The sequence below is a fragment of the Sugiyamaella lignohabitans genome, chromosome A (assembly GCF_001640025.1).
Source record: "Sugiyamaella lignohabitans strain CBS 10342 chromosome A, complete sequence".
In the NCBI taxonomy this organism is placed as follows: domain Eukaryota; kingdom Fungi; phylum Ascomycota; class Dipodascomycetes; order Dipodascales; family Trichomonascaceae; genus Sugiyamaella; species Sugiyamaella lignohabitans.
Genome location: NC_031672.1, coordinates 5901441 through 5929160, shown reverse-complemented (window position 1 = coordinate 5929160; position 27720 = coordinate 5901441). Strand labels below are relative to the sequence as shown.

Genomic DNA, 27720 nt, shown 5'->3' with positions numbered 1-27720 from the left:
CGTTGTCTCTATGTCTATTATTCAATTATTCTTCTCTAGATCCTCTAGACTAATCGAAAATCCTGATTGTTACACATAACGTCCTGAGGAAGGGTTCAGTCTAAAACCTACTGGATACCCAAGAAAGTGAACAATGTGCACACAAGAGGAAGCTACTGTTTAAATTTCACGCATAGAATTGAAATCAAATTCCAGTCTTCCAACACCGTCACTGGAAATCCACAGCGAACCAACCAACCCCCACCAGTCAGCATATAATCCGAGTGTAAACCACAAAACCATCTCCTTACACATCACATCGAACTGCCATAACCAATAAAATAACAGCAAACGGGCCATCATAGCACAGTCCGCTCGTCAACCCACACATGCCTCAACCCCTCTTCTATTTCTGATCAATTAAGCATTCTCTTGAACTAGCCCCACTGTGTTTGGTCTATATCAAATAAATCAAACTAGACCATATATTATTCTATGCCGAGAGGGATTTATAGTGTATGACAATAGTTGCTGTTTCTATCGAACTATATTAGGAAGATGTTTTTATATGCGGTTCTTAGGCTATCTGGCAAATTCATTGCTAGATTTAAAGTAAGCATTTTTCCAGATCTATATAGCATACTATCACCATCTTGCCCCACCATTTTCTATTCTGGAGCAGAACGAAGAGACATTCAAGTGGTCGTTTGCGATCTTATTCTTGATTAAGCGATTGCCTTGCCGTAGTAAGGCAATCGCTTGTTGATTCGTATTTTTTGCCTTTCTGTTAACTATACGCGGAGCCTTTCTTGTCGCTTAATTGGCCCTATTGGAAGTCATTGATCCCCTATATAAAATCATTGGCCATATGCAGAGTTTTGAAACCCTGCATACCAAATAGAGGTAACCAGCTTAAAATCATCAATCTAATAACATTAAAATAAAATACAAACAATCACATAACTACGAAACATGTCAAAAAACATTAACGCCCGAAATATTTGAGCTCAAGCCATCTTGTGGAATTGAAACCAATAAAAGCAAATGCAAATGCAAGTTCAAAACCGATATCACCACCGAAGCCAGTGTCACCGATCTTAATTGCGATAGGTCCCACGTACCAGACTTGGGACATTCCGACAACAGCACCAGCGACACCACAGCACATGGCAAAAATAGCAGCAATTCCAATAGGAAGAGTTTTCTTGTTCTCATACTCCAAAGGATCGTAGTTGTTAATTGATTTACGATAGATCAAATGTTCAGATAAGCAGATAGCACTGTAGAAGGCCAACCAGTAACCAATGAGGTCCATAAAGTCGGACATAACATCGGCAAAATGGTAATAAGCAGGGATAGCAAGAGCCACAGAAACACCACAACCAAGGATTGACCAAGCAATTCTAGGAACTTTGCGGAAACCAGACCATACGGTTTGAGCCGAAAGACCCAACGAGTATAGATTTGGAATGTTGTTGGAAATGGTAGACAAGGCTAAAATAACCTGACAGAATTGACCAAAACCGTGAAGTGAGTTTTCAACCATAATTGCATAGAGGAGTCCACCAATTTGGTTATCATTGTAGTTTGAAGCAAATCGAGGGTTGGTGTTGATACCAGTGGCACAAGCGGCTCCCAGAATCATAGCAAACAATAATGGGAAACTAAGTCCGAAAAGAATCAAAAAGAAGACTTTAATTCTTGAGGTGGACTTAGGCATATAACAGGTATAATCAGCGGCATATGAAGACCAACCAGTAGCATAACCGAAAATAGTACCACCGAATGACAACACAGCAGCAGCCTCATTAGGGCCACTTCCAAGAGTACCAGCATCGAATGAATGGGTCTTCGACATACGAACGGCAATAATAATAAAAATGATAAAATTGGGAATCCAAGCAAATTTTTCAAAAGCGTGGACGATCTTGTAACCGAAAACGGCTACTAATAAACTTGCCAGGGTAATAACCAAGACACCACCCCATGGAGGTAAAGAGCCATTATTGACGGTATGAAGTATTTGAGCAGAAACCATAGTATTGACAGCGGTCCAACCAATACAAGCAATACAGTTCAAGAAAGCAACAACTCTGATACCTTGATAACCGAACCAGAATCTAGACATAACCATTTGACGAAGACCAAGCTTGGGTCCAAAAGTGGAGTAATAAGCAACCGGTAAAGCTCCCAAAATATTGAAGAAGATGATTGTTAACACAGAGTCCCAGAAAGAACAGCCAAAAGTAGTGATACCCAGAGTACCCAAACTGAAAGTGGCCACAACCAAGTTGGCACCCAACCACATGGAACCAGCATTCAGATACGACACATCGTGACGCTCTTCCTCTGGAATATGCTCAATACCACGGACTTCGGCATTTAATTTTTCTTGGAATAACCGATCCAACCAATTCAGGTCGTGTACTTCAGTTTGTCTGAGGTCCTCATCGGACAAATTAGGACTAAGAACGTCCTTTTCAATATCGTCGGAGAATTTCGACATTTTTGAGTTCTTATTTTTTCAGCCAAAAACAAGTTTTAGTGTGACTTTAAAAAAAAGCTTTAGTGCTTTTTAAAGTCAAGTTTTAATTTCCCAGTGTAAGGAGAATTAGATCCTCAAAAAGATAGAGGAAAATAAATTTTTCAGAACGAAAAAAATTTCAATTGTCTAGCAAGCTAGACAAGGTTACCCGAATTCTTAGTGAATATAGAATTAGCGGAAAAAAAGAAGAAAAATTTAAACTAGTAGAGGATCGACTTGGTTTATATATCCCATATCTCAACTGACGAAGGTGGATATGAATTTTTTCTGCAGGCTGCAGATACCATTCGCTGGGCCATCGTTCCTCATTAGGACCCAGCTTAACCTTTAGTAGGCAACGGCTTATCAGTCAAAAAACCCGTCAAATAGAATGGTGCATGATGCTAATGCAAAAGTAATTATGCATCGGAAAGAAGTCTGCATATAGAAGAAGACAAGGAATGCATTGGGCAACTGTAGCCACATTAATTCAACCGTGGATATTTGCAGCGAGCCGGTGGGTGTCCGACGGCAAAGAATTCTGTGTTTCTACGCCACTTAGTTTTTATCCCACTGGACCAAAATTAAAAAATTACACTACTACTATAGATACACTTAAGCTTAATCGTTGATTTATCACGTCGTGTGCTGGGTACTCTAAAATTCTTCTTCCGGTTCTATACGAGTTATCTGAGTTGCGGAAAAAAATGCTGGGTCAGTTCATCTGCACCGACAATAAATGCTTTCCTACAAGATGTACATGCAGGTCGGTCCTAAAATGGAACTTATCTGCAAGCCACTGATGTTGCCAACCGCCGTCAGTGGCTCCACTAGTAAAAATAAAAAAGTTCTCAGACGGCTGCTCTTGCCGTTCACTCAGAAGTGGCTGCCTTGTATCTATGCTATGAGTTAGCAATTCCATGAGCCGTGCACGACCGTTTCTACTGTTATCAAAAGAAAAAGTCTTTTCTTGATTTGAGCTAACCAGATAGCTTATCAGATAATAGTTTTTAGTAATAAACTAAAAATGGAGAGTGCCGTGGGGTTAATATTCTGCAGGGACAACACCAATGCTAGTCTGTTATCTTGCACAGGCCAACGGTAAGCCGCCGGCAATTGCCTTTCGAAGGGGTATTAAACTCAGCGGTTTGCCGACGTTATACTTCCTGCTATGCAAGATCTCCTATGCATCATTTAACGGCGTTGGTTTGCGTACAGAACTACCTGAAATAGACTTGGGTTGGGTCTTGGCAGTTTCTGAGGCCAATGCAAACTAGAAAAAGTAAAAAAAAGTTTCACGTATATTCTCCGAACTTTTTTCCGAGACATTATCCACTATTTGGCGGTCGCCTATAGACGGATGTATATACAATAAAAGTATTCCTAATGAGCGGTACGGATGATTACGGATCTGGTCTGGACCTACTTTCACCTCTTCTGGTCTTGTTAACTATGGCTATACTCCCATATCTGGCAATTATCTTTTTTATCAGCTGTGTACTTCCAGGCTTAAACTTTGTCCTTATACGAGGCGGTTATATATATTCTTCTTGATTGATCAGAAGCGGCGCTCCCCGCACACGACCTCCAACCAGAAGTTTGATTATGGGTTTATCTTTCATCTGCAGCCATTCAGGGCTTAGTGTCTTATCAGTGACTATCAAGTGTAACCGCTGAACGTTGAAATAAACCAGTAGTGGTGCAGTAGTCTAAATGCGATAACATATCCCTTTGCGGGGTTAAGTAGCGTAATATTGACAAATAACGGGGTAGAGAATTCGAGTCCGAGGGTATACCTTCGGCAGCTGTGCATTCGACCCTGCTTCCGCGTTGATGTCTTGCGATCTTTCCCCAGAAATATTGTCTCCGGAACGTTGAGAATTGGGGTCTAACTTTTTTAGCATCAATATCACATTTTTAAAAAATCGCGGCTATAGAAATGAGCACATAGACAAAAATTGATTTGTCTAGAGGAATTATATTATTAGACCCTCTCTATCTTGAACTGCAGACAATTTCACCAAGGTTAGGTTTGATATTTCAGAACAGAATGAATGAAGATGAGATCATCTACGAGTCCAACTATCTAGACATACACCATGTGGAGAAGTAGTAGAATTGCTAGGCAGTTCACCTCGGCCACACGAGGGTTTGCTTCCCGAATTCAAGCCGGCCAACCTATTTTTGAGACTAGACCCCACTTAATAGAAAAGGGCGATCTTACCCCTGGAATCTCCGCCATTGAGTACTTCGCCAGACGACAACGGATTTTAGAGTCGTTGCCGGATAAAAGTACAGTGATTCTTCCTGGCAATGTCACTCAATTTGCAACTCAATCAGTATTCCACCAGTTTATTCAAGACCCAAATTTCTATTATTTGACGGGGTTTTTGGAACCTGGAGCTACTTTGGTCCTACATAAGGAAAATGATCAGTCCATGAAGTCTATTTTTTTCGTGCCTGAAAAGAATCCGGCCGTTGAACAATGGGAGGGTCATAGAACTGGTACGAAAGGTGCAGTTGAGATTTTCAATGCAGATGAGGCATACCCAGTAGATGATTTGGATAGCAAGCTGACCAGTATTTTGAATGATACAACTAATGTATATGTGGAGACAGACTACCATCCTCGCTACTCTCCCTTTTTCCATACTCAGTTTGGGAACATTTTACGAAACTCGTCTGTGAGAAAATTAGAGAGTGCAGTTAAGTTGGTGGAATCCAGTCGTCTGATCAAGTCCGAGTGTGAAATTGACGCGATGAGGGTGGCCTCTGAAATGTCAGCAGAAGCCTTCAACAATGCCTATAGCATTAGATTTTCTAAGGAGCACGACCTTCATGCATTTTTGGACTACCAATTCCGAGCTAATGGATGTCAAATGCCTGCCTATTTGGCAGTCGTCGCCGGTGGGTCTCATGCCCTGACTATCCACTACACTAGGAATGACGATTTATTGAAGGATGGGGATCTTGTATTGGTAGATGCCGCTGGTAAATACGGCGGATATTGTTCTGATATTTCAAGAACTTGGCCAGTTACTGGTGAGTTTAGCCAGCCGCAGAAAGATTTATATCAGGCAGTGCTAAATACCAACAAGCAGTGTATCGAGCTCTGTACAGTTAAAAGTGGTATGTCGTTAGCTGATATCCACCGCAGTTCGGAGGATATTCTCTACACAGAATTATTGAATGCCGGATTTACAGGACTGACTCGGGGTCAAGTCAGAGAGCTGTATCCGCACTATATCGGACACAACCTAGGCATTGATGTACACGATCTCAAGACCGCATCCAACTTTATTCCACTTAAATCTAACCAAGTAATCACAATTGAGCCTGGCGTATACGTCCCTATTTCTGATAAGTTTCCCAAACATTTTCAAGGAATTGGCATTCGAATCGAAGACAATGTGGTAGTGGGTCCAGAATCAAACGAGGTTCTAACTGTTGATGCACTAAAGGAAATTGATGATATTGAAGTAGCTGCGGGAATGTAAATATAAATATGTACAGCAAGAAATTATTCGTGCTAGGCATAGCTAATTCAGCTGTCCAGTAGTATCAAACCACTACAAACAGTTGCAGCCTACCATTAGACTCGGTTATATGTGATGCACTTAGAGTAACATGAACATCCGCCAGAGGCAAGAATCACAAATTTTAGTGCAGAAACAGAATTAATTTTTAACATATATATAAAATGTCATGCGCTTAGTGGGCACCTGGAACAGTAGCACCTACAACATGGCCGTTGGCGACACCGGAGTTAGGAGTCCATCCACCAACAGAGACAGAACCGACTTCCTCGTTAAACTTGCGAATGCGGGCCTCCATCTCCGGACGGAAGTTTCTGATGAGACCTTGGATGGGCCATGCGGCGGCGTCACCGAGAGCACAAATAGTGTGACCCTCAATCTCCTTGGTCAGCTCAAAGAGCATATCAATTTCGCGCTCCTTGGCTTGTCCAGCACGGAATCTGTCCATAGCCTTGAGTAACCAGGTAGTACCCTCACGACATGGGGTACATTGACCACATGATTCGTGTTTGTAGAAGTAAGAGAATCTTTGAATGGCGCGCACAATGTCGGTAGACTTGTCCATGACAATTACGGCAGCAGTTCCCAAACCAGATTGAACATCCTTGAGGGCATCGAAGTCCATAAGAACATCATTACAAACGTCTTGGGTCAACACAGGAACGGAAGAACCACCAGGAATGACACCAAGGAGGTTATCCCAACCACCACGGACACCACCACAGTGCTTCTCAAGTAATTCACGGAGGGGAATGGACATCTCCTCCTCAACGGTACATGGCTCATTGACATGACCAGAAATGCAGAACAATTTAGTACCTTGGTTTCTTTCTCTACCGAAACCAGCAAACCATTCACCACCTCTTCTACAAATAGTAGGAGCAACAGCAACAGTCTCGACGTTGGTTACAGTGGTGGGGCGACCGAAAAGACCGACACCAGCGGGGAATGGGGGCTTGAGACGGGGCTTACCAGCCTTTCCTTCAAGGGACTCAATGAGCGAGGTTTCCTCACCACAAACATAAGCACCCATACCTCTGTGAATGTACACATCGAAATCATAACCGGATCCACAGGCATTCTTACCAATGAGTCCATCAGCATAGGCTTCGTTAATGGCTGTTTGAAGAGTAGCAGCTTCGTTGTAGAACTCTCCACGAATATAAATGTAAGCAGCAGTCGCATTCATAGCACGACCAGCCACTAAACAACCCTCGACAAGCTTGTGAGGATCTTTTCTAATGATTTCTCTATCTTTACAAGTACCTGGTTCACCCTCATCGGCGTTGACAACAAGGTAACGGGGACCAGGGTTCTTGTCCCAGCCTGGTGGGTTCATGAAAGACCACTTAAGACCTGAAGGGAAACCAGCACCACCACGTCCTCTTAAGCCGGATTTCTTAATCTCGTTGATAATCCAGTCGTGTCCTTTTAAAATGATTTCTTTGGTCTTGTGCCAATCTCCCATACGCTTGGCATTTTTAAGATCGTGACCATATGTGCCGTATAAATTTTGGAAGATACGATCTTGATCTTTAAGACCACCATAAGTCCTTAAGCTTGGCTTTGAAGTCGACAAAAGACGACGAGTTGTGGACATTGTTGCAGAAGCAGTGCTAGGATTCGTGGCCGCTGCCTTGAATGGAAGTCGCGACAGCATTGTGATTATATTTCTCTTGATGTCGAGTATGGACAGTTTTATTTGGCCCTAATATTTTTTTAATATTCGACAAATGAAGAGGACACCCGAAACAATCCGCGAAATGACAATTGACGAATTGTAACCGACTTTATTGATGTTATCGAACTCCTTTTTCACTCGGTCCTCCTGTCAACTCGATATCTCGTACTTTCACCAGTAGCAGCACTAATTTGTTTAAAGACCTTTCCAGACGCAGACGTTTCTAGCCAATCAGCACAAAGTCTTTTTTCAGCTTCGAATATTGGCTGTAAATTTGGTACGGCTGATAGTGGGAGAGCGTGAGGCTGAATATTCCAACTAGAAGGTGTCGAGGACTGTTTGGGGACAGACCTACGAAGTTTATATTCTAAAGGAGAATGAAAAATCCAAGTATATCTTAGTTTATATAATTGTTTTAGATGATTGATTATATCAGGGCCTCAAAATGTTGTCATAAATTTTTTTTTTCAAATGCTGTATTTACGTGGACCCCATATGCTCCCCACCGCTCCACCATATGTCAGATTTCTCAAGAGAAGGCTTGATGTATAATGGTCTGGTTTAGCTGGTATTACTTTGTTACTAATACTTTAAAATAGAGGGTAAAGGGAAGAGCTTGGTTTCCGAAATATCAGCACATATCTACTCTTTTGGTGGAAACGAATCCTCTGTAGAGTTTGAATGAGTTTACTTTAATACCCGTTATCAAGCTAGTTATGACCTATCGGATACAATCAATTTGAGTAATGCGAAGGGAGATAAGGTCCTAAGTAACCGGTTTAGATCCTGAGGAGTCTATATTTCAGTAATATTTCCACAATTCTTCTTGACATGCAGAGATCAGCGGCTGATAGTCTATCTTGCATGGAAAGCTTCCCTTCGATTTAATCCATACCACGAACTGTAGCACAGATTCCAGGCTTATTAGCTTTTTATTCTTACTCTACAACATACTCAAGCTGATTCTATACTATTTATCCCAGTTGAGTCCAGAAGAGACTATAAAATTAAACTGGTGCGATTTACAGTACTAGATACAACGACCGCCGTCAACCTCCAAATCTAATCCAGTCAAAAACGCAGCCTCATCACTTGCCAGGAAAGCAACTGAGTTTGCAATATCTGAAGGTTGAGAAAACCGCCCAAGGGGGATTGTTGCCTTAAATGCAGCTCGCTTTTCAGGAGTGTCTTCACCCATGAAACTGGCCAGCAATGGAGTCTCCCCTGCTACTGGGCATACACAATTGAATCTAATATTATTAGGTCCATACTCAACGGCCATTGATTTGGATGCGATAGAAACGGCTCCCTTGGTTGCATTGTACCATGTGAGACCAGGACGAGGCCGTAAGGCAGCTGTGGAGGATATCTGAATAAATGAACCACCTGTACCTTGCTCGATAAAGTGAGGAATTACTACATTAAAAGAGTGATAGACGCTCTTGACATTTACAGCAAATACCTTGTCAAAATCTTGCTCAGTAACTGTCAATGACGGCTTGTTTGGATAAGTGGTACCAGCATTATTGACGACAACATCCAGTTTATGCCAATCACTAACTGCTAATTCCACAGCTTGCTTCCAATCGCTTTCTTTTGTGACATCAGCTTTGAGAAACTTGACTTGTTTTGAGTCATGGAATATTTCTAAAAGGTTCTGTCCACTTTGCTCATTGATATCCAGTACAAGAACATTTGCTCCTTCCGCAACAAATTTCTTGGTTATTCCTAGTCCAAATCCCGAGGCACCTCCAGTTACAATTGCTACCTTTCCAGATAATCTACTCATTTTGATTTCTTTGCCAGTGAATTTTATTAGGAAATGTTGGATTGAAAGTTATTATTTATATTTCACCACTGGATTTCGCAAGACTCAGACACGTATTTGATTCCCTTCCTGTTTAGGTAACCACATGCAAGATAACCAGTTGTAATGTGGGGGACACCGGAAATAGATCTCCAATAGTTTCATCATGCAATATGATTTATATAAAGTGACATGGCTGTCAATACTTCAAAAAGGTGTCGTAAAAGCTAATACAAGTCCAGAAATATCTTGGTCCAGCAGTGGAATTAGAATGGCATTAAAATCCTATAAAGTACTTGTACTTCCTGGCGACCATGTTGGTCCTGAAATAATTGATGAAGCAGTCAAGTTAATTAAGATAATCACAGAGCATGAAAAAGTGAAAAACTCGTTGGCTCTTCAGCTCGACTTTGATTTGTTTGGTGGCGCCTCAATTGACAAGCACAACACACCCATCACAAAAGAAGTTTTAGCCAAAGCAAGGGAGAGTGACGCTGTACTTTTTGGTGCTGTAGGAGGTCCAGAATGGGAAAACCATCCTTCGGGAGTCAGAGCTGAGTCTGCAGTTCTGGCACTGCGTAAAGAGCTCAATTGCTGGGCTAATATTCGTCCATGCAAGATTCCATCGGAGAGCTTAATTAATCTTTCGGCCCTTAAACCAGATCTCATACGCGGTACCGATTTTGTTGTGTTGCGAGAAAACTGTGGCGGAGCCTATTTCGGTGAAAAAATTGAAACGGATGACTATGCTGCAGATACCTGGGGTTATAAGAAAAGTGAAGTAGAGAGAATCACGGAGATGGCTGTTTATCTTGCAAGTAAACATAACAATCGCATTATATCCTGTGATAAGGCTAATGTTCTGGCTGTATCAAGATTATGGCGAAGGGTAGTTGAATCAGTTGTCGCAAAGTATCCACATATACAATTATCCCACCAGCTAGCAGATAGTGCTACTGTGATCATGATGCAAAAGCCTACATCGCTAAATGGTGTTTTGTTATGCGACAATACTTTCGGCGATATCTTGTCAGACCAGTCTGCTGTTATTGTGGGTTCTTTAGGGTTGCTTCCTTCTGCCTCATTGTCTCAGGTACCTGGTAAAGTAAATCATGGCGATACTACTAAACCAGCCCATGCTTTATATGAACCGAGTCATGGCTCAGCTCCTGATCTCCCTAAAGGTGCAGTCAATCCAGTTGCAACGATTCTAAGTGGTGCTCTAATGTTTAGATACTCCTTCGATCGTGAGGATATTGCTGTCATTATTGAACATGCGGTTAAAAAAGTGTTGGATTCTAAAGACCAAGGCGGTTTAGAAGTACGCACTAGAGATCTCGGAGGAAGAGCTTCCACAAGCGAAGTTAGCGATGCCATTTGCGCCCAGGTGAAGGAATCTTTAGATCGACTATAGTAAAATCTTCTGCTTTGAAGCATTTCAATAGATAGAAATAAATAATGATCGAGAGCTAGAGATAATTGAGCAATTACCGAGGAGCTCGTCCTCTGTCAAATCGTCGGGTCACTCCAACAGTACTAGTTCCTGCCGTCATTGGGGAATGGGGTCCACTTCCCGGGCTATTGGTAGATCCACCGGGGACTTGGATGTTACTACTTCCCATTTGGTTGGAGCTTTTTCTCGAAACAGCAGGTCGCTCTCGGGGGTCAATAAACTCGTCTTTGCTCCCCTTTCCAAACATCGGTGGTTCGATTACAGTTTTATCAAATTCACCAGGACCCCTAACAGACAATTCATCTAGACCCAAATCCAACCAATCAGTATGTTTCTCTCTATTTCTTATTTTCGAAGCTCCAAAACCATGGTATTGGGATTGGGGAACCAAGTCTTCATCATCCTCATTTGGCGGTTGTTGATCTAATGGGACCTCTATGTTATCAAATTCCAACTTTGGCTCCATCCATTGCTCGAAGAAAAGTACATTTCTTGGTCGTGTTAAATGATAGAATGCTCTATCAGAATCTTTTTTCATATCTGAATATTGATTCGAACGAAGTGTCTATTGTGAGACGTAACCAATGTTGGATCAATGTCAACAACATGAGATGTAGGATCTCGTTTGAGGAATATTTCAGTATTCGGGAACTCTGCTGGCTAACCCTGTTACCCCATTTCCAGTCCGAAAAGCTCTAAAATATTTAGCATCTATTCAAAAAGCTGTGCAATTCTTGACATATCCGAAGTATATACACGGACTGGCTCACTGCCAGAACTGACCACAGTCAAGGTTTTGTCACTATAATAGTGATAACCTGAAGCATCCTTGTATGAGTCAAGAGCGGTCTTCTCTTTGAGGAACTCAGCGTTTCTATCCACCAAAATCGAGTTCCAGCCACAATTAAGTGCACCTTTATAATCCTTGTCTACATCATCTCCAACATGCCATAAAAGCAGGTTCTTGTCAGACCCTGCGTTCAACTTCTGATCAACTGTCAGTCCTGCATGTGGAGCCGTTGCATTCACAATCTGAGAAGCCAAATGAAATGCCTCTGGAGCCGGTTTTTCAAATCCGGTTTCATAGGATAAAAAAACACTTCCCGTCTTTAAATATTTCAAAAACCCAGTACGTTCAAGAACAACCCTCATTCTTGGGTCCGAGTTAGAGAGAATTCCAAGATTGAACCCTGCAGGGCCCAGGTTGCTGATCAGTTGCATGCCATCTGGAAATATATGGTATGCATTAGCAGTATTAAAATGTTCATACAATGCATTGCAAGCCTCGTCAGTAATGGCGTAGTCTTTAAATGTCAGGCGAATTATCCTCGTCCACCAAGTTTTCAGTGGGAGTCCCACTGACTTTCCATAATTTGGATATTCTTTAGACACTGTCTTAAAGGCTAGAGTTACCATTGTTAGGATACGTTTAACCACAATCGCTGAAGCCTCTCTTACAACTGTATTGGCTTTCCCTTATCTCTAAATGCTAGGATTTCAGAACCTAATACCAACCTCATGGCGTCATACCCAAACACATAAATACCTACCATGCTTGAAGTGATCTTTAATGGCACTTGGCTCAACTACTACACCATGCTCTCTAGCAAAATTGCTATATTGCTCTTCGACAGACGGCTGTGGGGTATAAAGTGTACCAAAGGCATCGAATGTCATGAGCCTGGGCCTGGGAAACTTAACTAATAGCGACATTGCTTCACTAAGTATATGTTGGGAATAATAAGCATAAACTCTCGGTTAACCTAGTTCACTTGGATTCATAGCCAATTCCTTAATCTAGTGCAATATCGTTAGTTTTCCATTGACTACAAACAAAATCTTGAGACAAGCTTGAGACGAGCTCTCAACATCTGGCACCGTTCCTTCAAGATGGTCTTTAAACCTAACCTGACAAATTTCGGCCCTGCATGATAACCGCAGAAGCTACATTTTTGAACGGCTTAGATCTCAAGGTCGGATTATCACGTGATGTGGAATCCAGATCCACATATTTCCTATTAAGGTAATATTGTGACTTGTTTAAAAAAAGTATCACTCACAATCTACGCGCAGTCGACGATGCACATCCTTGAACATTCAGCGATATTAGCCCTGTTGAAGTGTTAATTTGACTTGTAGTACAGACATATTACGACTCAATAACAAAAATGGCACCAAAGAACGGTAAGTGGATTTGGAATTCGAAATAGAAGTTGAAGTTGTAATGAGTATCAAACGTGGAACAAATGTTTTATTTGTTGGATATGAATAGACGATTATAGATCCCGACAACAAAACATCGAAACCTAAGAGTTGAGTGAAATTTTCAATAACAACCCGACTATCGAATATTATGAGCTTATGAACAAATACCTACGGAAAGAATGAAGATAATTAAGTGGAATATTTTAAAGCACAACATCTTTCCGTTGATTTGGTCTCGACTAATTAATGGAGTGCCAAGATCCTGGAGGTTAAGATACTCAAGTCCACAAATTTCGATTTTTACTTAGTTTTTCGATGGATATGTTTGCCGGTATTTACAAGATTCTTATTCAAATATCACCACCATGTTCAATTTGATGCAAACTTCACCTTCATTGCTTATGATTATAAAAACCAAATACTAACTTAATATCAGAAAACGTCACCCTTGGTCTCCAAACCCGTGAGGGAGAGCTTGTCTTCGGAGTTGCTCGTATCTTTGCATCTTTCAATGATACCTTCGTCCACGTTACCGATTTGTCCGGTCGTGAAACCATCTCTCGTGTTACCGGTGGTATGAAGGTCAAGGCCGACCACGACGAGTCTTCTCCTTACGCTGCCATGTTGGCCGCTCAAGACGTTGCCGTCAAGTGCAAGGAGGTTGGTATCAACGCCCTCCACTTCAAGATCAGAGCTACTGGTGGTACCGGTACCAAGACCCCTGGTCCTGGTGCTCAATCTGCTCTTAGAGCTCTTGCCCGTTCTGGAATCAAGATTGGTCGTATTGAGGACGTCACTCCTGTCCCATCTGACTCTACCCGTAGAAAGGGTGGTCGTAGAGGTAGAAGACTCTGATTTGCTTGTTTTTTTCATTTATATTATATTTTTACGACTAACTTGGTAATAATGAAAGAGACATAAAAATAAAATAAAAGTTTCATGTACAGTATAGCTTTTAATACTCGCGCGAGTTTATAAGACTCTTTGGGCCCAGAAATTGATATAGTTCCTGCCACAGTAGGTTCGTTGTTTCGGTAGTAAAGCCCTCATGGAGCTAAGCAGGTTTCGACCTCTATAGCATTTTTATGATTATCGGATACAAGGACGTATAGATAAGCTAATTTTGAATGCCAATTACGATAGCCATTCCATTCAGAGCATATCTCTGTTCTGTGGCACAAAAGGTGACCCAATTTCTTGTACTTTTGAACAACCGATTTTGGAGGCAAGGTATTCTCAGCAAGTGAGTTATCATACGACACCTCAAACCGGACTAAACGATATGCAGATAGGTCTGGTGGCATTTCCATCAACTCCACTTTCTCAATAGGAGTCTGACGTCGCGATAGGTTTGTATACAAATCAAAGGCGTATGGGAAATACCGTAATCGCGAGTTATATTTGTCAAAGTTCCTATAGTCCACAGTTAAAGGAAGAAGTGATAAAACGTTCTTGACAGCCTCCTGATTAGGACATCCCAGAAAGAAAACTGGTATATCTTTGATGGCTCGGACGTGGACTTCGGCCTTGCGATACCCTTTTCTGTCCAGCTCTACTTGAATCGTCGAATACACCATAGTTCGGATGTAGTTGAGCTGGTATGAGGTCATCGAGATGGAGCTTATCACGGGAATATCCAACTCTGGATCAAATGCCTGAAGAAATTTAGTCGCATATCCCAGTGTATCCACGATTATTGTTTTATGAGCCTCGGGCGCTTTATTCATCGTTCAAAAGCGAGAAATCCCCTACTTGATACATCATTATCAGTGTCGAGAAACATCAGATTGAAACCCATTATGCGCCTCTACCCTAGCTGTACTAGCTATTAAGATATCTTCGAAAAGCAAAAGTTTTTAATCTCAATTTATATATTATCAGACTCTATATCTGGGAATCGGACTCCAACTTCACATGAAAAATACCCCTGAGTTATCACGTGATGTTCATAATAGGAAGTGCTTAACTCCACGACTTTTTCACCATTTTTTCAGTCAGGAATCGGGACCAGAAACCAGAAAATATCATTTCAATTTAACAAAAACGAGAATAAGTATTCAACAAAATACGAAAGTCGGACCATTAGTAATCCTGACAAGAACATTAGAAGATGCTGACAATTTCGGGATACAAACATAACTAAAACCAAAAACGGTAGACTGCACAATAAAGTTCGCAGCCTCCACACACTCTAAAAAGTTAATATCAGAGCTGGACACTACAATTGTTTTCGGCGGGTCTCCCGGAAAATACTGATTTGCGCTACTCGACTCGAGCGGAGCGAGAAGAGCCACGGGGTCAGGGGCAGAGCCCCAGCTGCCGGAGGCAGTGCTCAATGGCGGGTGCTCAATGGCGGGCGCACTGCCTCCGGCGGCTGGGGATCTGCCCCTGACCCCGTGGCTCTTCTCGCTCCGCTCGAGTGGATTCGAAGTGGCTGGCGACAGAGCATGCTCCAGCTCGCCAGGGGGCGAAAATGGACATGCAGGTCCTAACCCTCGACGCGTTTTCAAATGAGCTGGCATCTCGCATACGTGATCTGGCTTCTGCGATCCAACCATTCTAAGAACCTTTTTTTTGACACTGGATTTTGGAAAACCTCATAAAAGTGAAAAGTGAAAATACATTACCAGATCACACAATGTCCGCTTCCGCTGTTATCCCTATTGAAGATCGTCCTTTGAAGAACACCATTGTTCTGTTCGATGTTGATGGAACTCTAACCCCAGCTCGTGAGGAAATCACCCCCGAGGTCCGCGAGATCCTTGAGCAATTGCGTAAGAAGGCTGTCATTGGTTTCGTTGGTGGTTCTGATCTTGCTAAGCAAAAAGAACAGCTTGGTGATGATGTTTTGGCCAGATTTGACTACTGTTTCTCTGAGAATGGTCTTACTGCTTACAAGTTGGGCAAGCAATTGGCTTCTCAAGACTTCATCACTTGGCTTGGTGAGGAGAAGTACAATAAGCTTGTTAAGTTTGTTCTCCGTTACCTTTCTGAGATTGACCTTCCCAAGCGTAGAGGTACTTTCATTGAGTTCCGTAACGGAATGGTTAACATCTCCCCTGTTGGCCGTAATGCCTCTATTGCAGAGCGTCACGAGTTCGAGCAATATGACAAGGAGCACAAGATCCGTCCTAATCTTGTCGAGGCTTTGAAGAAGGAGTTCCCCGACTACGGTCTCACCTACTCTATTGGTGGCCAGATCTCTTTCGACGTCTTCCCCACCGGTTGGGATAAGACCTATGCTTTGCAACACATCGAGAACGAGCATTTCAAGGAGATCCACTTCTTTGGTGACAAGACCTTCAAGGGTGGTAACGATTACGAAATCTATGAGGACCCCAGAACCATTGGCCATGCTGTCAACTCTCCTGCTGATACCGTCAGAATTTTGAAGGAGCTCTTCTTTTAGATCACTCTAAACCACCCGCTATATATATCTTATACTCTAATAGACTAATCACGATCCCATAATGATAAATACTCCCAGCCAGGGGAGCAGCACAGATCCATCACCAAAAACATTTGCAGGTTTGAAAGGATAAATTACGTTGAGTTAAATAAATAAATTTTACAATCCAGTTAGGACGCTATGCTATGAGACGCATATATGCCAGAACAATGGCAAATGTACCGGTACAGACACCAATAAGCCATTGAGCAACCTGCACTTTGGTTCCTTCGATCTGGGTCTTGAAATTGGCTAGTTCCTGGTCAATTCGAGTATCAGTCTCCTTGATTTTAAGTTCATGGATGGCAGACTCTTCACGAATACGACCCTTTTCAAGGTTTAGATCCAGTCGGACGTTTGCTCGTGACTTTGCGATTTGCTCTTTGAACTTCTGACGAACTTTTTCAAGATCAGACATGAGACGTTCATGTTCGTTTGTGACTCGAGTGACCTCTGTTTTGTCTAGAGTCTGGAGTTCGGACTTGAGTTTGGTAAAGTCTACCTTCTGCTGGTATACTCGGCGAGAAAATTCTTCCTTAGAAACCAGATTTGCTGACAGATGTTCTACACTGTCATCCAGTACCGATGCCAATGCTTTGAGAACCGCCTCTGACTGCGTTTGTGTGAATCCTTGCTGTTCCAACTGGAGGGCAAACTTCCTGGTGTCAAAATGGTACTGACCCAGTTTCAGCCTTAAATTGCCATTATTCAGCAGGCGCCTCTGGAATCCCTCAGGTATCGCACTACCAGCCCTATTAACAAACAATCTATTCCTTGCTAACATTCCAAGTGTGTTAGTGAGATTACTCCGTTATATAGCCGAACCGCTATATATAACCGCCAAGCCTGTGATGCGGCGTATGCGGCTCGTACCACTCAACATCTCTTCCAACTCAAAGGCTTTTAGCGCTGCCCTTTCAATCGCCAAAACCTGAATCCTTTCGGAATTAGCCGGATCTCCAGACGTGGCGACTCGAGCGTAGCGAGAGGGGCTACGGGGTCTGGGGCGTAGCCCCAGCTGCCAGAGGCGACACGGCCCGCAGAGTGACCATGTCACGTGCTCAAGATTTTAAACACAGGGGAACTTTATTGGACTGAAATTTTTGGTCTGCGAAGGATGTTTAAACAGACAGCATTGTTAGCGGTTTCTGCCGCTTCTACGTACACAATTCTGGTGAGATCTCAGGGCCCAGTGCTTGCTGAGTCGCCAGTTGCTAGCAGACCTTCTGGATCAGTCGAGATCCAGCGTCTGACTGCGCAGAGACTCAATGAGCGTCCTGGAGTACTGGCATGGGGATCGAATAAGAATCAGACCCTGTCAAGGAGTAAGGATTTGCCAATAGTGAGATTACCTTCTCGTTTGGATTATTTCAATGGCCGTCTTTTGCGTGATTTGGTGCTAGCTGATGATATGGCCATAGCAGTACTCGATAACGGTGATGTGGTGCAGTGGGCTGGCTCTCAAGATTCTGATGTTGATAGCCCTCAGTTGGTACTTAAAGGCAAGAATATTAATAAAGTCCAGGTTTCACGAGGAAAATCGGTTTATGCCCTTGCAAATTCAGGATCTATTTACAGTTGGCCAGTATCAGCAGCTACATCTACTTCTGCCTCGAGCTCTATCAGTAGCGACTTAGAAAAAGCAGATACCGCCTCTTCCTCGTCTTCATCTTCTAATAACAGCAGTAATGGCACTCGTCATTGGTGCTCGTACTTCAGTATTTTCTGGGGTGGTAATTCCTCCCACAAATCCGGTACAACAGTCACCACCCTCAATACACCATCTCTCTCATTCGGAGAGTATGTCAAAGATATAGCAGTTGGCAATGATCACATCCTGGCACTTTCTTCGAGCGGTAGAGTGTTTTCTGGATCCACGGGTCAGATTGCGCCAAGCGAGTCTAAGGGTCAATATGGCATTGCATCCATGTCGCAATTCGACAAGGCGCCTGAACCTGGTACTCTGCACGAGATTAAGTTGTTGAAGAAGTTTCCTATTGCCAAAATCGCTGTAGGTGATTATCACTCGCTTGTCCTTACAAAGGAAGGCAAGCTTCTTGGATTCGGTGATAACTTGTACGGTCAACTGGGCATCTCGTACTCTTACCGTACTGCTAATATTGCTGTTCCTACTGAATTGCCGATTTCTGGTATTCTGTTTGGTGGTGATATCCACCGTAAAGTGACTAATATCGCTGCTGGTGGTTCCATTACATATTTCACTGTCAATGCTGGTGTCGAATCCGAGGACGTTTACTCTATGGGCAATGGCCTTTCTGGACAGCTTGGAACAGGTTCTTTCGCCCACTCTCAAAGAAGTCCTCTCAAGATCAAACACTTCAGTGGATTATCTGCATTCTCGGAGAAGTTGAACAAGACCGTTCCTATCAACATCAGTTCTTGGTCTGTGGGTACTTCACACACCGCTGTGACGCTTAATTCCTCTCCCTCCTCCCAGGACGTGCTGGTGTGGGGTTCCAACGAATCAAGCCAACTCGGAAATGGAAAACGTAACATTGCTGGGTATCCCAGACCTGTCCCACTCTACGAAACGGACGCTTCTGGCAATTCCACTTTGTCACCAGTCGGCCTCCAGCTGTTGACCGGTCAGACCATGACATTTACTGACCACAACGGAAAGACCCGTAAAGCCAAGGTCGACCAGGTTATCACCTGTGGCGATTCCGCTACTGCTGTATATTACCGTCGTTCCAAATAATTCTGTACATAGTTCTCTCTCATATTATCCCGGCCAAACAATTTGCGTCCGGCGGCTGGGGCTCCGCCCCAGACCCCGTAGCTCCTCTCGCTTTGCTCGAGTCGTTCATCGAGGCCCCATACTATCTGGAACGTTTTTTTGAAGTGTATATTGCATGTCCTACTTTCTATAAGTTTTAATGAACTTTTGGAGGTTGTCAAGTCCCTGTTTCAGGTCCTCAGTAGCATTGGCAAATCCAATGCGAACGTAGCCAGGAGAATCAAATGTCTCGCCGGGAACTAGAAGCGTGCTGTATTCACTTATGAAGTCTTTGCAAAACTGCTCAGTATTGGTCACACCATGAATCTTGAGGAACATAGTAGTTCCCGCTTGAGGGCGGTACCATGAAACAGCTCCTTCACAATCTTTGATGAACTGATCCACAATTTCGAGATTCGTTTTACAAAGCTGAATATTGTGCTCGAGAAGCTTGTGCCTTCCGGTGAGTGCCCAAGTAGCTACAATATCATCGATCATTGACACAGAGATAGTTGAATAATCACGTCTCTTCATACATTCCGTGATAACGGACTTGTCAGAGGTCACAATCCATCCGAATCGAAGTCCAGCAAGAGCGAATGCTTTCGATGTACTTCCTGTGGAAATCCCTTTCTCGTAGAGACTAACTACAGAACTTGGTGCTTCGACTCCCTTAGGAAGGCTGTGGAACAGTGGGCGGTACACCTCGTCACAAATTAGATATGCCCCAGCTTCACGCGCAATGTCCACAATTTTCTTGAGAAGTGGATCGCTAATAACTGATCCCGATGGGTTGTGCGGAGAGTTGATATTGATGATTTTGGTCTTTCCAGGACGAACCATCTTATGGAGCTCATCAAGGTCAGGCAGAAAATCGTTCTCCTGTCTCAATTTCAACAATTCGACCTCTCCGCCAAATACTGCTGGAACTGATTTCAGCTGCTGGTACACAGGATCAACGCAGATAACATGGTCGCCTGGTCCAACCAGTGAGTAGTAAAGGAGAAAATTAGCACCAATAGCTCCATTGGTTGCAAGAATGTCATCAGCATTTATTTTGATATCCCCTATTGATGTCTCATTGTATAACTCTGCAATGGTATTTCTAACATCCAAAGAACCTGGAATATCTCCATATACCAGTCGCTTTGACAAGAGATTTTGGACTGGGAATGGCTTGTCAAGTATCGTCTCAAGTTGCTCAATTGAAAGTGATGCACAACAGGTTTCTGAAATATTCAGTTTCACCTTTGTCTCATAGGCATCCATCCATCGCTCGACTCCGAAATCCTCTTGATAAACCATTTTGTAATATCTAATATGTCAAATGATCCCCAGGCGGCAAAATCATCTCGACCGTTTTATGCACTATGCGAGATCTACATAAGGATCTTAGAAGTATTATCTATTATGAACTGAGTAGTTCTCTGAAAACGAAAGACTCGTCAAAAATTCAAACACCCCTATTCCTAAGAAAAGCAAAAAAGAAAGATGTATAATTACTCTAAGAAAATTAGATAAAAAAATAGGATTCGTAGGAACGTGATATTGTCAATTTAACTACAGGATCTCAGATCTCAGATGCAGATTTACATGCAGGGACCAACGTTATCTATAAGGCGCATTATCTGAACTGCAGCCAAAATGCATTTTTTTATTTTCTAACTGGAACTTTAAAGCTCATATTTAAACGTTCACATCTATCATTGGTCACCAGCTAGCTAGTTCGAGCCTTTAAGGAAGAGTTTATAACAGATGTTATCCGTGGCTTCTGAGTAAGGATAGCCTACTGACGCTAGAAAGTCTTCGAATTCATTGGTTTCGGATGGAGGTACCGTTATTCCGGCTAGGATCTTGCCCACGTCGGATCCATTGTCTCTGTAATGGAACAAAGTTATGTTCCATTTTGACTTGAGGCCGTTAAGGAAATTCATTAAAGCACCTGGACGTTCGGGGAACTCGAATTGGAATATTCTTTCAGTTGGGGCATTAGCTTTACCACCAACCAAGTATCTGGCATGGGTCTTAGCAAACTCATTGTCACTGACATCGACGGCAGAGAAACCTAATCCGGAGATTTTTTGCATTACATCAGCGATCTCAGATTCTCTGTCGTCAACTGAGAACGACATGTACACGTTTGCCGTTTCACTGTCATAATATCGGTATGAGAACTCGGTTATGGCTCTAGGGTGAATTGCGTTGATAAGGTCTCGGAATGAGCCAGGAGTTTCTGGAATGTTAACAATGAGAAACACCTCTTTGCCTTCACCAAGTTTAGCTCTTTCTGCTACAAATCTTAGTCGGTCAAAATTCATATTTGCGCCTGACAACACCGAAACATAAGAAGCACTAGCGTGATCCAACTCAGGGTGTAATGCAATGTATTTTTGGATACCGGCAACAGAAAGTGCACCGGCTGGTTCAACAATAGATCTAGTTTCTTGAAAGACGTCCTTGATAGCAGCACAGATCTCATCGGTGGTTGTATGCACAACCTCATCAACGTATTGCTGACACAATCTGAAGGTCTCTTCACCTGTAACTTTAACAGCAGCACCATCAGCGAACAGGCCAACTTGTTTTAACGTTACACGCTCTCCAGTTTTTAAAGATCTGTACATAGCATCAGCATCGTAAGTCTCAACGCCAATGATTTTAACATGAGGAGCAATTCTCTTGATATAAGCAGCAACACCAGCAATCAAACCACCACCACCAACACCACAGAAGACGGCTTTAACTTGGTGAATGTTGACTTGACGAACAAGCTCTAGTCCAATAGTACCTTGACCAGCAATAACATAAGGATCATCGAATGGAGGAATATTAGTCAGTCCATGCTTTTCGGCTAATCTGGCACATTCAACTTTAGCAGCATCAAAGTCATCACCATGAAGTACCACCTTGGCACCCATTCTATGAACATTTGTGTACTTAATAGAAGGAGTTGGAGTGGGCATGACAATGGTAGCGGGGATTTTGAGATGTTTAGCTGAATAAGCTACTCCCTGGGCATGATTTCCTGCCGAACAGGCAATTACTCCCTTCCAGCTTACATCGGGTGACAATTGAGCCATCATGTTATAGGCACCTCTTAGTTTAAATGAGAATACTGGTTGTAAGTCTTCTCTTTTGAACAAAATTGTCGTATTTAGTCGGGCAGACATACCGACAGCCGGCGTCACTGGTGTTTCCTGGCAAACATCGTATACTCGTGATGTTAAGATAAGACGTAAATAATCGGGAGTACCATCTGGTAGCAGATATGAAGGATCGACCGTCGAATAATTGAAAGCGGACATTTTTAGATATAAGCTGACCTGTTAGTATAAACTCAAAACCAGCAAAATTCAACCCTTAGATCCCTGGATAGGTGTAACAAGAACAATCTGGTCTGATTGATGGTGACTCTGGAGATGAGTCTTCTGCACTATCTGATCTCGGAAGTGCGCCGCACATATCGCACTGGCCCCAAGTTCCGGTCAATAAAGTAACGAGAATCCTTTGAATAACATACGCGAGGTTTAAGTACTAGTCTCTAAGCTATATTTCTAATGTTAGTTATGGTATCTCAACCATTTCGCTTAAAAAAACATTTGTAATGCTGGTTCGTTGATTGGGTTTATGAATATGCCGATACCGGAGTCAGATCCTGGGTGTCTCAATCTTCACATATCAAGTAACTTCATGCATGCATCGTCGAGCATGAGCAGTCGATTTTGATCAACTGATTTGCAGATCAACTATACTGATGTTCAACTACTAGCTTGACGGTGAAATATTAGTTTACATAAATAAATTAAGATAACATTAGTACAATAGTGATAATAGCTAAGCTAATAGCTAGTTTACAGAACCATCTGCTGCTGCAGCGGCGGCAGCGGCGACAGCAACAGCGGCAGCAGCAGTGGTGGCTTCGGCTTCTTCCGCTCGCATGAATTCTTCTGCTTGTCTCCGTTTGATAAATGACTGTAAGCCCAACAATGGAAAGATCTCACTTTTTGACAAACTGCGCTGATGTACTGCCCATCTAATCAACTCATTCATGTACTGTGAAGCTTGTTCAACTGACAAAATATCACTAGGAGTATCATCAATTTCGGCAGAATCTTCAATTAACGATGCAAACGTTGGTTCCGTAGCAACGTTGTTTTTGCCTCGTCCAAGACGACGCTCCACAATGGCGTCTAATAGGTCGCCTTCGTTATCTTCAACGATATCAGGAAGCTCGAAATCAGAGTTCAAAAATGAATCGACATCCAATATGTCTGGGATATGTCCCGTGTGTTTGATGGCCTGATATAAGAGGTCAATATTAGGCAGGGCTTCAACTGGTTCAAGCTGACTGACTACACGACACAAGGCACTCGACAGGAAAGCGTTTCTGAAAACACCATTAGAAATTTCATGATACCATGATTGTACTGCCCATTGAATACAATCCGAAACTCTCACAGTCTCAACTGGATCTTGCTCAACACCATGAGCACCATTTAGCGAATCGAGAACATATTTAAGCCAGTGGTAAGAATAGTTGAGTTTCCATCTCTGAACAATTTCTTGTTCTAAAGGCAAACCACCTGACTCGTGATCCCTCTGGTTAATGAACTCTACACGGATGTTTTCAGGAAAATTCACTAATTTGACAGCGTCTTCATGGACAGCATTACGGTAGAGGATTAAAAGATATCTCTTCGACCTGCTTCCAAACTTCTCTCGAATATGTGCTATGAAATCAGTAAGCCATTTTCTCATTGTAAACACATCAAGGCCAGGTACGCGGCGGGTGATCCAAGTAGCACCTAAAGCTGCCAAGTTGACATTGTGAAGTGATCGGGGTTTGTCAGGCGAAACAATATGTAGTGGAATTCTGTCACTACCCGAACAATTTGAAGAGATCAACACTGTAAACTTTTCAGATTTTGCATCAGGGTTCAATCTAGCACCAGCGGTTGACTCGTCAACTTGGCCGACTAACTGGTCGTGGTTGTTGTGTCCATGATGATTCTGCTGTGCCAAAACAGATCTTGCGACTTCTTGAGCAGAAGTATGGTCTGCTACACTTGTTGATTCTGGTGAAGTTACTCCAGTAGCATTTGCAACAGCTACAGCAGCTGCTGCATGTTGCATGGCAGCGAGTTCCGGGTTAATATCATCATCCTGAATAGCGCTGGATGATTCACCGTTGTGATCATTAGAAGAACTCTGAGTGCTGTTTTGGATACCGCCAGCAGCTGCAGTAGCTGCAGCAAGTGCTACTGCCGCCGCGGTGGCAGCATCTACATCGCCGTGAGTCGCATCAGAACCATCAGTGTCCCCATTGCGTCCGCTAAATCCTGAAAGAGGATGCCTAGGAAGAAGACTTGGAATCGAGCTTGATGCTGATAGTGATTTTCTCCAGTAAAAACCCGTCTCCATAACAGTATAAATATTCGACTGATCATATGTTGAGCAGAGAACTTGCAAATCGCGCAAACTCTCGATAGCCGATTCCGGATCAGTAAAACTACGAGTATTTTCGATATCTCCTTCAAAAGTCGGCTGACCACCAGGGATTCCAGTGGTAGTAGAACTGGTTGCTGACCCTTCTGCCAGACTATCGAACAGAGCAGGATCTGTATTAGCAATGGAAGGATCGGCTGATAGTGGTGGCAGTACTGTAGTGGTTACAGAACTTGCAATACCAGCTGTAGTGCTAGCTGTGTCCTCACCTGTAGCTTCAGCAAGATTATCAATCACATTTGAGGCTCTCTTTTTCAGAGAGTTGTTAACAATTGGCTTCTGTACTCCGGTAAGACTTCTCCTGCTAGAAGCATCCCCCTCTGCTGATGCCACAGATACATTCGTGGTTGTTCTACCGGCTGTATATTCGATGTTGTTTCGTTTTCGAAACCGATCCAGCCATCTGTAGTTGAACTCGGGTTCCAGATCTCGATACTCGGGGATCCTATACCACAATTCTCTAGCTTTTTTAAGTAGCAAAGCAGCAGTAATTGCGCCGCCGGTTTTCGATTGGTATAACTGCCAATCCACAAGCATATCTTCTAGCACCGGATATTTACCATATCTGTTTCTAATTGAGGTATCGTTAATAACACCTTCATCGAGATGTTTGTTCTTCTCACTTAGACAACGGGAAACACCCGATTGACTAATTCGACGATTAAACTTTTGATAAAACCAGTCAATGCATTGTTTCTGACTAGGCTTGGGGTCTTGCATGCTGGCCCATTCACGTAACGCCTTTTTCTCACGATTCGTGAATCCGGCTCTCTTTGTGCCCTTGCCAGAAGGACCGGGACTCGAGTCATAAACATTGTCTCCATCCTCAGATGTACCATTGATATGAGATGATAAAGCTGCTGCAGTAGCAGCATCTGCCCGGGCTTCTTCCTCAGCAGCTGCTACAGCTGCCGCGTTCACTTTGTCATTTGAATCGGCGTCGGCATTACCATCTACACTCATGGCATCGGCTTCATGGTTATTTGCGTGTTCAAATTTAATACCGTCTTCTTGTGTACCATGTTGTTCTATACTAACAGAGCCATTGTCATGACCAGATTGAGGAATATCAATATCGTCTTGATTCACATGACTTGGATCGCCAACATTAGCATCAGCTACAGTCTGGATCTCATAAGTGTCATCTTGGACGTTATTCTCAATTAGGGTCTCATCAATGGCCTCATGTGATGCCAATTTCGCGTCCTTCTTACCAGCCTTCGTTCGTATTGGTACTTGGCGTGGCATAATGAACAACCAGGGATGCTATTGTTTACGCGTTATAACTAAGGCGCGTCGACCGTCTGATCAGGCGGATAGAGGGATGAATATGTTGTGGTTTGAATGCTGATGGTGAAGTATAAGTGCCGGAAGGTTGTGAAGATGGTTTTTAGAATAATATTCAACTGTAAGCAAATCGACGGGAGTTTAGGTAGGGTAAGTGAAATAAATGATCGGCAGATCTCATTCTCGAGGTAGGTCGGGATGAATTCGGTGAGCTCTGTTTGAAATGACTATAATCTATTTCTGGTAGAGTTGGTCATCTTTTAACCTGAGATCTACTGTTTATGGCTCTATAGCTCAAAATGTTTTTTTAAAATAGGAGTGGACGCATTATCCGAAGATAGAATCCATCTGTTGAAGACAGGTGAGCTAAGATCCATCCATAGACTGAATATAGGACCGATCTCGGCAGGCAAAAAGTTTACAGCTGTTCTACAAAAGTTAGTGACAGAATACTAATAGCTCTTGTTCTAATATTGATTATTTCTCTATTTTAATAAAGCGGATATCTACTTGTCGGCATCAACGTCAACATTGACATGCAGGGTACCAGTCCAACGCATGGCCGATCTCATTTAACAGTGGAAAATCGAATATTACCGAAATAGGTAATCAAGCAGTCAAGAAAGTTCTGATTTTTACACGCATAAAAAAGTGCGACTCAGACTAAACTTGTAACATCGCACCACAGAGCGGCATTTGATATTAGTTAGAAATTCCAGTTCACGAATTACGGTATTTTGTGTCCAACATCAACAGAGTACAGTAGTCATGCCTGTAAGTGGAATCCAAGAAACAACTAGCGGGGAGTCATTATAGGAACGTGGGATATGATATTGCTTTGAATACTATGGTAATTTTTGATGGAATCGATTCGAAAAGATCATAACGACTGTGACGACCAGACGACCTGGTTAGGAAGACCGCCACTCATATGTGAAACTTCGACTTCACAAGATATAAACAGAGACCAACTGCTACTCTTTCTGCTTTGTGAAATCGGCCTCGTTCAGTTATAAAGCTAAAAGTGTGTATTCTCGAAAACTCGACTTGAATTGAAAGTGACAATGAAACAATGTGAAAATGGCCAGTCTGTCAACGCATGTATATGTTCGAATAACAACTCGGTCCGGGTTCGAGATTTGCCATCAGTTCTTTTCGATATTCTGTTGACGTATGAAAACTGGAGTATCAGAGCGAATGTACCTTCTGACCATTCATGAATGTACCTAGTATCAAGCATATCCCTTCTCATAATGATACTACTGCTGAATACCAGCTGAATCTATACTAACTCTACATGTAGTCTCACAAATCTTTCAAGACCAAGGTCAAGCTCGCTAAGGCCCAAAAGCAAAACAGACCCATTCCTCAATGGTTCCGTTTCAAGACTGATACCACTATCAGATACAACTCCAAGAGAAGACACTGGAGAAGAACCAAGCTCAACATCTAAATGGACGACCGCATCAAGCTTTTTTTTGCTTTCTTTTGCCATGTCTTGGCAACTATTTAACGATTTCAAAAAATTGGATTTACTTCTGAAAATAATTGTAAATTA

At 42.7% G+C, this 27720-nt stretch overlaps 15 protein-coding genes across 15 annotated transcripts; 5 read left to right on the top strand and 10 right to left on the bottom strand.

The window, feature by feature from the left end:
• Nucleotides 1-964: 964 nt before the first annotated feature.
• FCY2 (Fcy2p) lies at nucleotides 965-2485 on the bottom strand (the record flags this gene model as incomplete). Its single annotated transcript, XM_018878880.1, has 1 exon — nucleotides 965-2485. The coding sequence occupies one exon, from the start codon at nucleotides 2483-2485 to the stop codon at nucleotides 965-967; it is 1521 nt and encodes a 506-aa protein (XP_018736139.1).
• A 2117-nt stretch (nucleotides 2486-4602) lies between these two features.
• ICP55 (Icp55p) lies at nucleotides 4603-6000 on the top strand (the record flags this gene model as incomplete). Its single annotated transcript, XM_018878879.1, has 1 exon — nucleotides 4603-6000. The coding sequence occupies one exon, from the start codon at nucleotides 4603-4605 to the stop codon at nucleotides 5998-6000; it is 1398 nt and encodes a 465-aa protein (XP_018736138.1).
• Nucleotides 6001-6214: 214 nt separating this feature from the next.
• Nucleotides 6215-7699, bottom strand: AWJ20_1959 (uncharacterized protein; the record flags this gene model as incomplete). Its single annotated transcript, XM_018878877.1, has 1 exon — nucleotides 6215-7699. One exon carries the CDS (start codon nucleotides 7697-7699, stop codon nucleotides 6215-6217), a length of 1485 nt encoding a protein of 494 aa, XP_018736137.1.
• Nucleotides 7700-8750: 1051 nt separating this feature from the next.
• On the bottom strand, nucleotides 8751-9509 carry SPS19 (Sps19p; the record flags this gene model as incomplete). The annotated part of the gene is made up of 1 exon (XM_018878876.1): nucleotides 8751-9509. One exon carries the CDS (start codon nucleotides 9507-9509, stop codon nucleotides 8751-8753), a length of 759 nt encoding a protein of 252 aa, XP_018736136.1.
• A 184-nt stretch (nucleotides 9510-9693) lies between these two features.
• Nucleotides 9694-10941, top strand: LEU2 (3-isopropylmalate dehydrogenase; the record flags this gene model as incomplete). The annotated part of the gene is made up of 1 exon (XM_018878875.1): nucleotides 9694-10941. One exon carries the CDS (start codon nucleotides 9694-9696, stop codon nucleotides 10939-10941), a length of 1248 nt encoding a protein of 415 aa, XP_018736135.1.
• A 73-nt stretch (nucleotides 10942-11014) lies between these two features.
• Nucleotides 11015-11518, bottom strand: AWJ20_1956 (uncharacterized protein; the record flags this gene model as incomplete). The annotated part of the gene is made up of 1 exon (XM_018878874.1): nucleotides 11015-11518. One exon carries the CDS (start codon nucleotides 11516-11518, stop codon nucleotides 11015-11017), a length of 504 nt encoding a protein of 167 aa, XP_018736134.1.
• A 173-nt stretch (nucleotides 11519-11691) lies between these two features.
• On the bottom strand, nucleotides 11692-12396 carry AWJ20_1955 (uncharacterized protein; the record flags this gene model as incomplete). The annotated part of the gene is made up of 1 exon (XM_018878873.1): nucleotides 11692-12396. One exon carries the CDS (start codon nucleotides 12394-12396, stop codon nucleotides 11692-11694), a length of 705 nt encoding a protein of 234 aa, XP_018736133.1.
• A 1221-nt stretch (nucleotides 12397-13617) lies between these two features.
• AWJ20_1953 (uncharacterized protein) lies at nucleotides 13618-14058 on the bottom strand (the record flags this gene model as incomplete). Its single annotated transcript, XM_018878871.1, has 1 exon — nucleotides 13618-14058. One exon carries the CDS (start codon nucleotides 14056-14058, stop codon nucleotides 13618-13620), a length of 441 nt encoding a protein of 146 aa, XP_018736131.1.
• Nucleotides 13762-14040, top strand: RPS14A (ribosomal 40S subunit protein S14A; the record flags this gene model as incomplete). Its single annotated transcript, XM_018878872.1, has 1 exon — nucleotides 13762-14040. One exon carries the CDS (start codon nucleotides 13762-13764, stop codon nucleotides 14038-14040), a length of 279 nt encoding a protein of 92 aa, XP_018736132.1.
• Nucleotides 14059-15823: 1765 nt separating the features above from the next.
• SEC53 (phosphomannomutase SEC53) lies at nucleotides 15824-16594 on the top strand (the record flags this gene model as incomplete). The annotated part of the gene is made up of 1 exon (XM_018878870.1): nucleotides 15824-16594. One exon carries the CDS (start codon nucleotides 15824-15826, stop codon nucleotides 16592-16594), a length of 771 nt encoding a protein of 256 aa, XP_018736130.1.
• Nucleotides 16595-16772: 178 nt separating this feature from the next.
• Nucleotides 16773-17417, bottom strand: FMP32 (Fmp32p; the record flags this gene model as incomplete). The annotated part of the gene is made up of 1 exon (XM_018878869.1): nucleotides 16773-17417. The coding sequence occupies one exon, from the start codon at nucleotides 17415-17417 to the stop codon at nucleotides 16773-16775; it is 645 nt and encodes a 214-aa protein (XP_018736129.1).
• Nucleotides 17418-17750: 333 nt separating this feature from the next.
• Nucleotides 17751-19352, top strand: FMP25 (Fmp25p; the record flags this gene model as incomplete). Its single annotated transcript, XM_018878868.1, has 1 exon — nucleotides 17751-19352. The coding sequence occupies one exon, from the start codon at nucleotides 17751-17753 to the stop codon at nucleotides 19350-19352; it is 1602 nt and encodes a 533-aa protein (XP_018736128.1).
• A 159-nt stretch (nucleotides 19353-19511) lies between these two features.
• BNA3 (Bna3p) lies at nucleotides 19512-20675 on the bottom strand (the record flags this gene model as incomplete). The annotated part of the gene is made up of 1 exon (XM_018878866.1): nucleotides 19512-20675. The coding sequence occupies one exon, from the start codon at nucleotides 20673-20675 to the stop codon at nucleotides 19512-19514; it is 1164 nt and encodes a 387-aa protein (XP_018736127.1).
• Nucleotides 20676-21091: 416 nt separating this feature from the next.
• On the bottom strand, nucleotides 21092-22675 carry ILV1 (threonine ammonia-lyase ILV1; the record flags this gene model as incomplete). Its single annotated transcript, XM_018878865.1, has 1 exon — nucleotides 21092-22675. The coding sequence occupies one exon, from the start codon at nucleotides 22673-22675 to the stop codon at nucleotides 21092-21094; it is 1584 nt and encodes a 527-aa protein (XP_018736126.1).
• Nucleotides 22676-23216: 541 nt separating this feature from the next.
• cbh2 (CENP-B protein 2) lies at nucleotides 23217-26123 on the bottom strand (the record flags this gene model as incomplete). The annotated part of the gene is made up of 1 exon (XM_018878864.1): nucleotides 23217-26123. One exon carries the CDS (start codon nucleotides 26121-26123, stop codon nucleotides 23217-23219), a length of 2907 nt encoding a protein of 968 aa, XP_018736125.1.
• Nucleotides 26124-27720: the final 1597 nt, after the last annotated feature.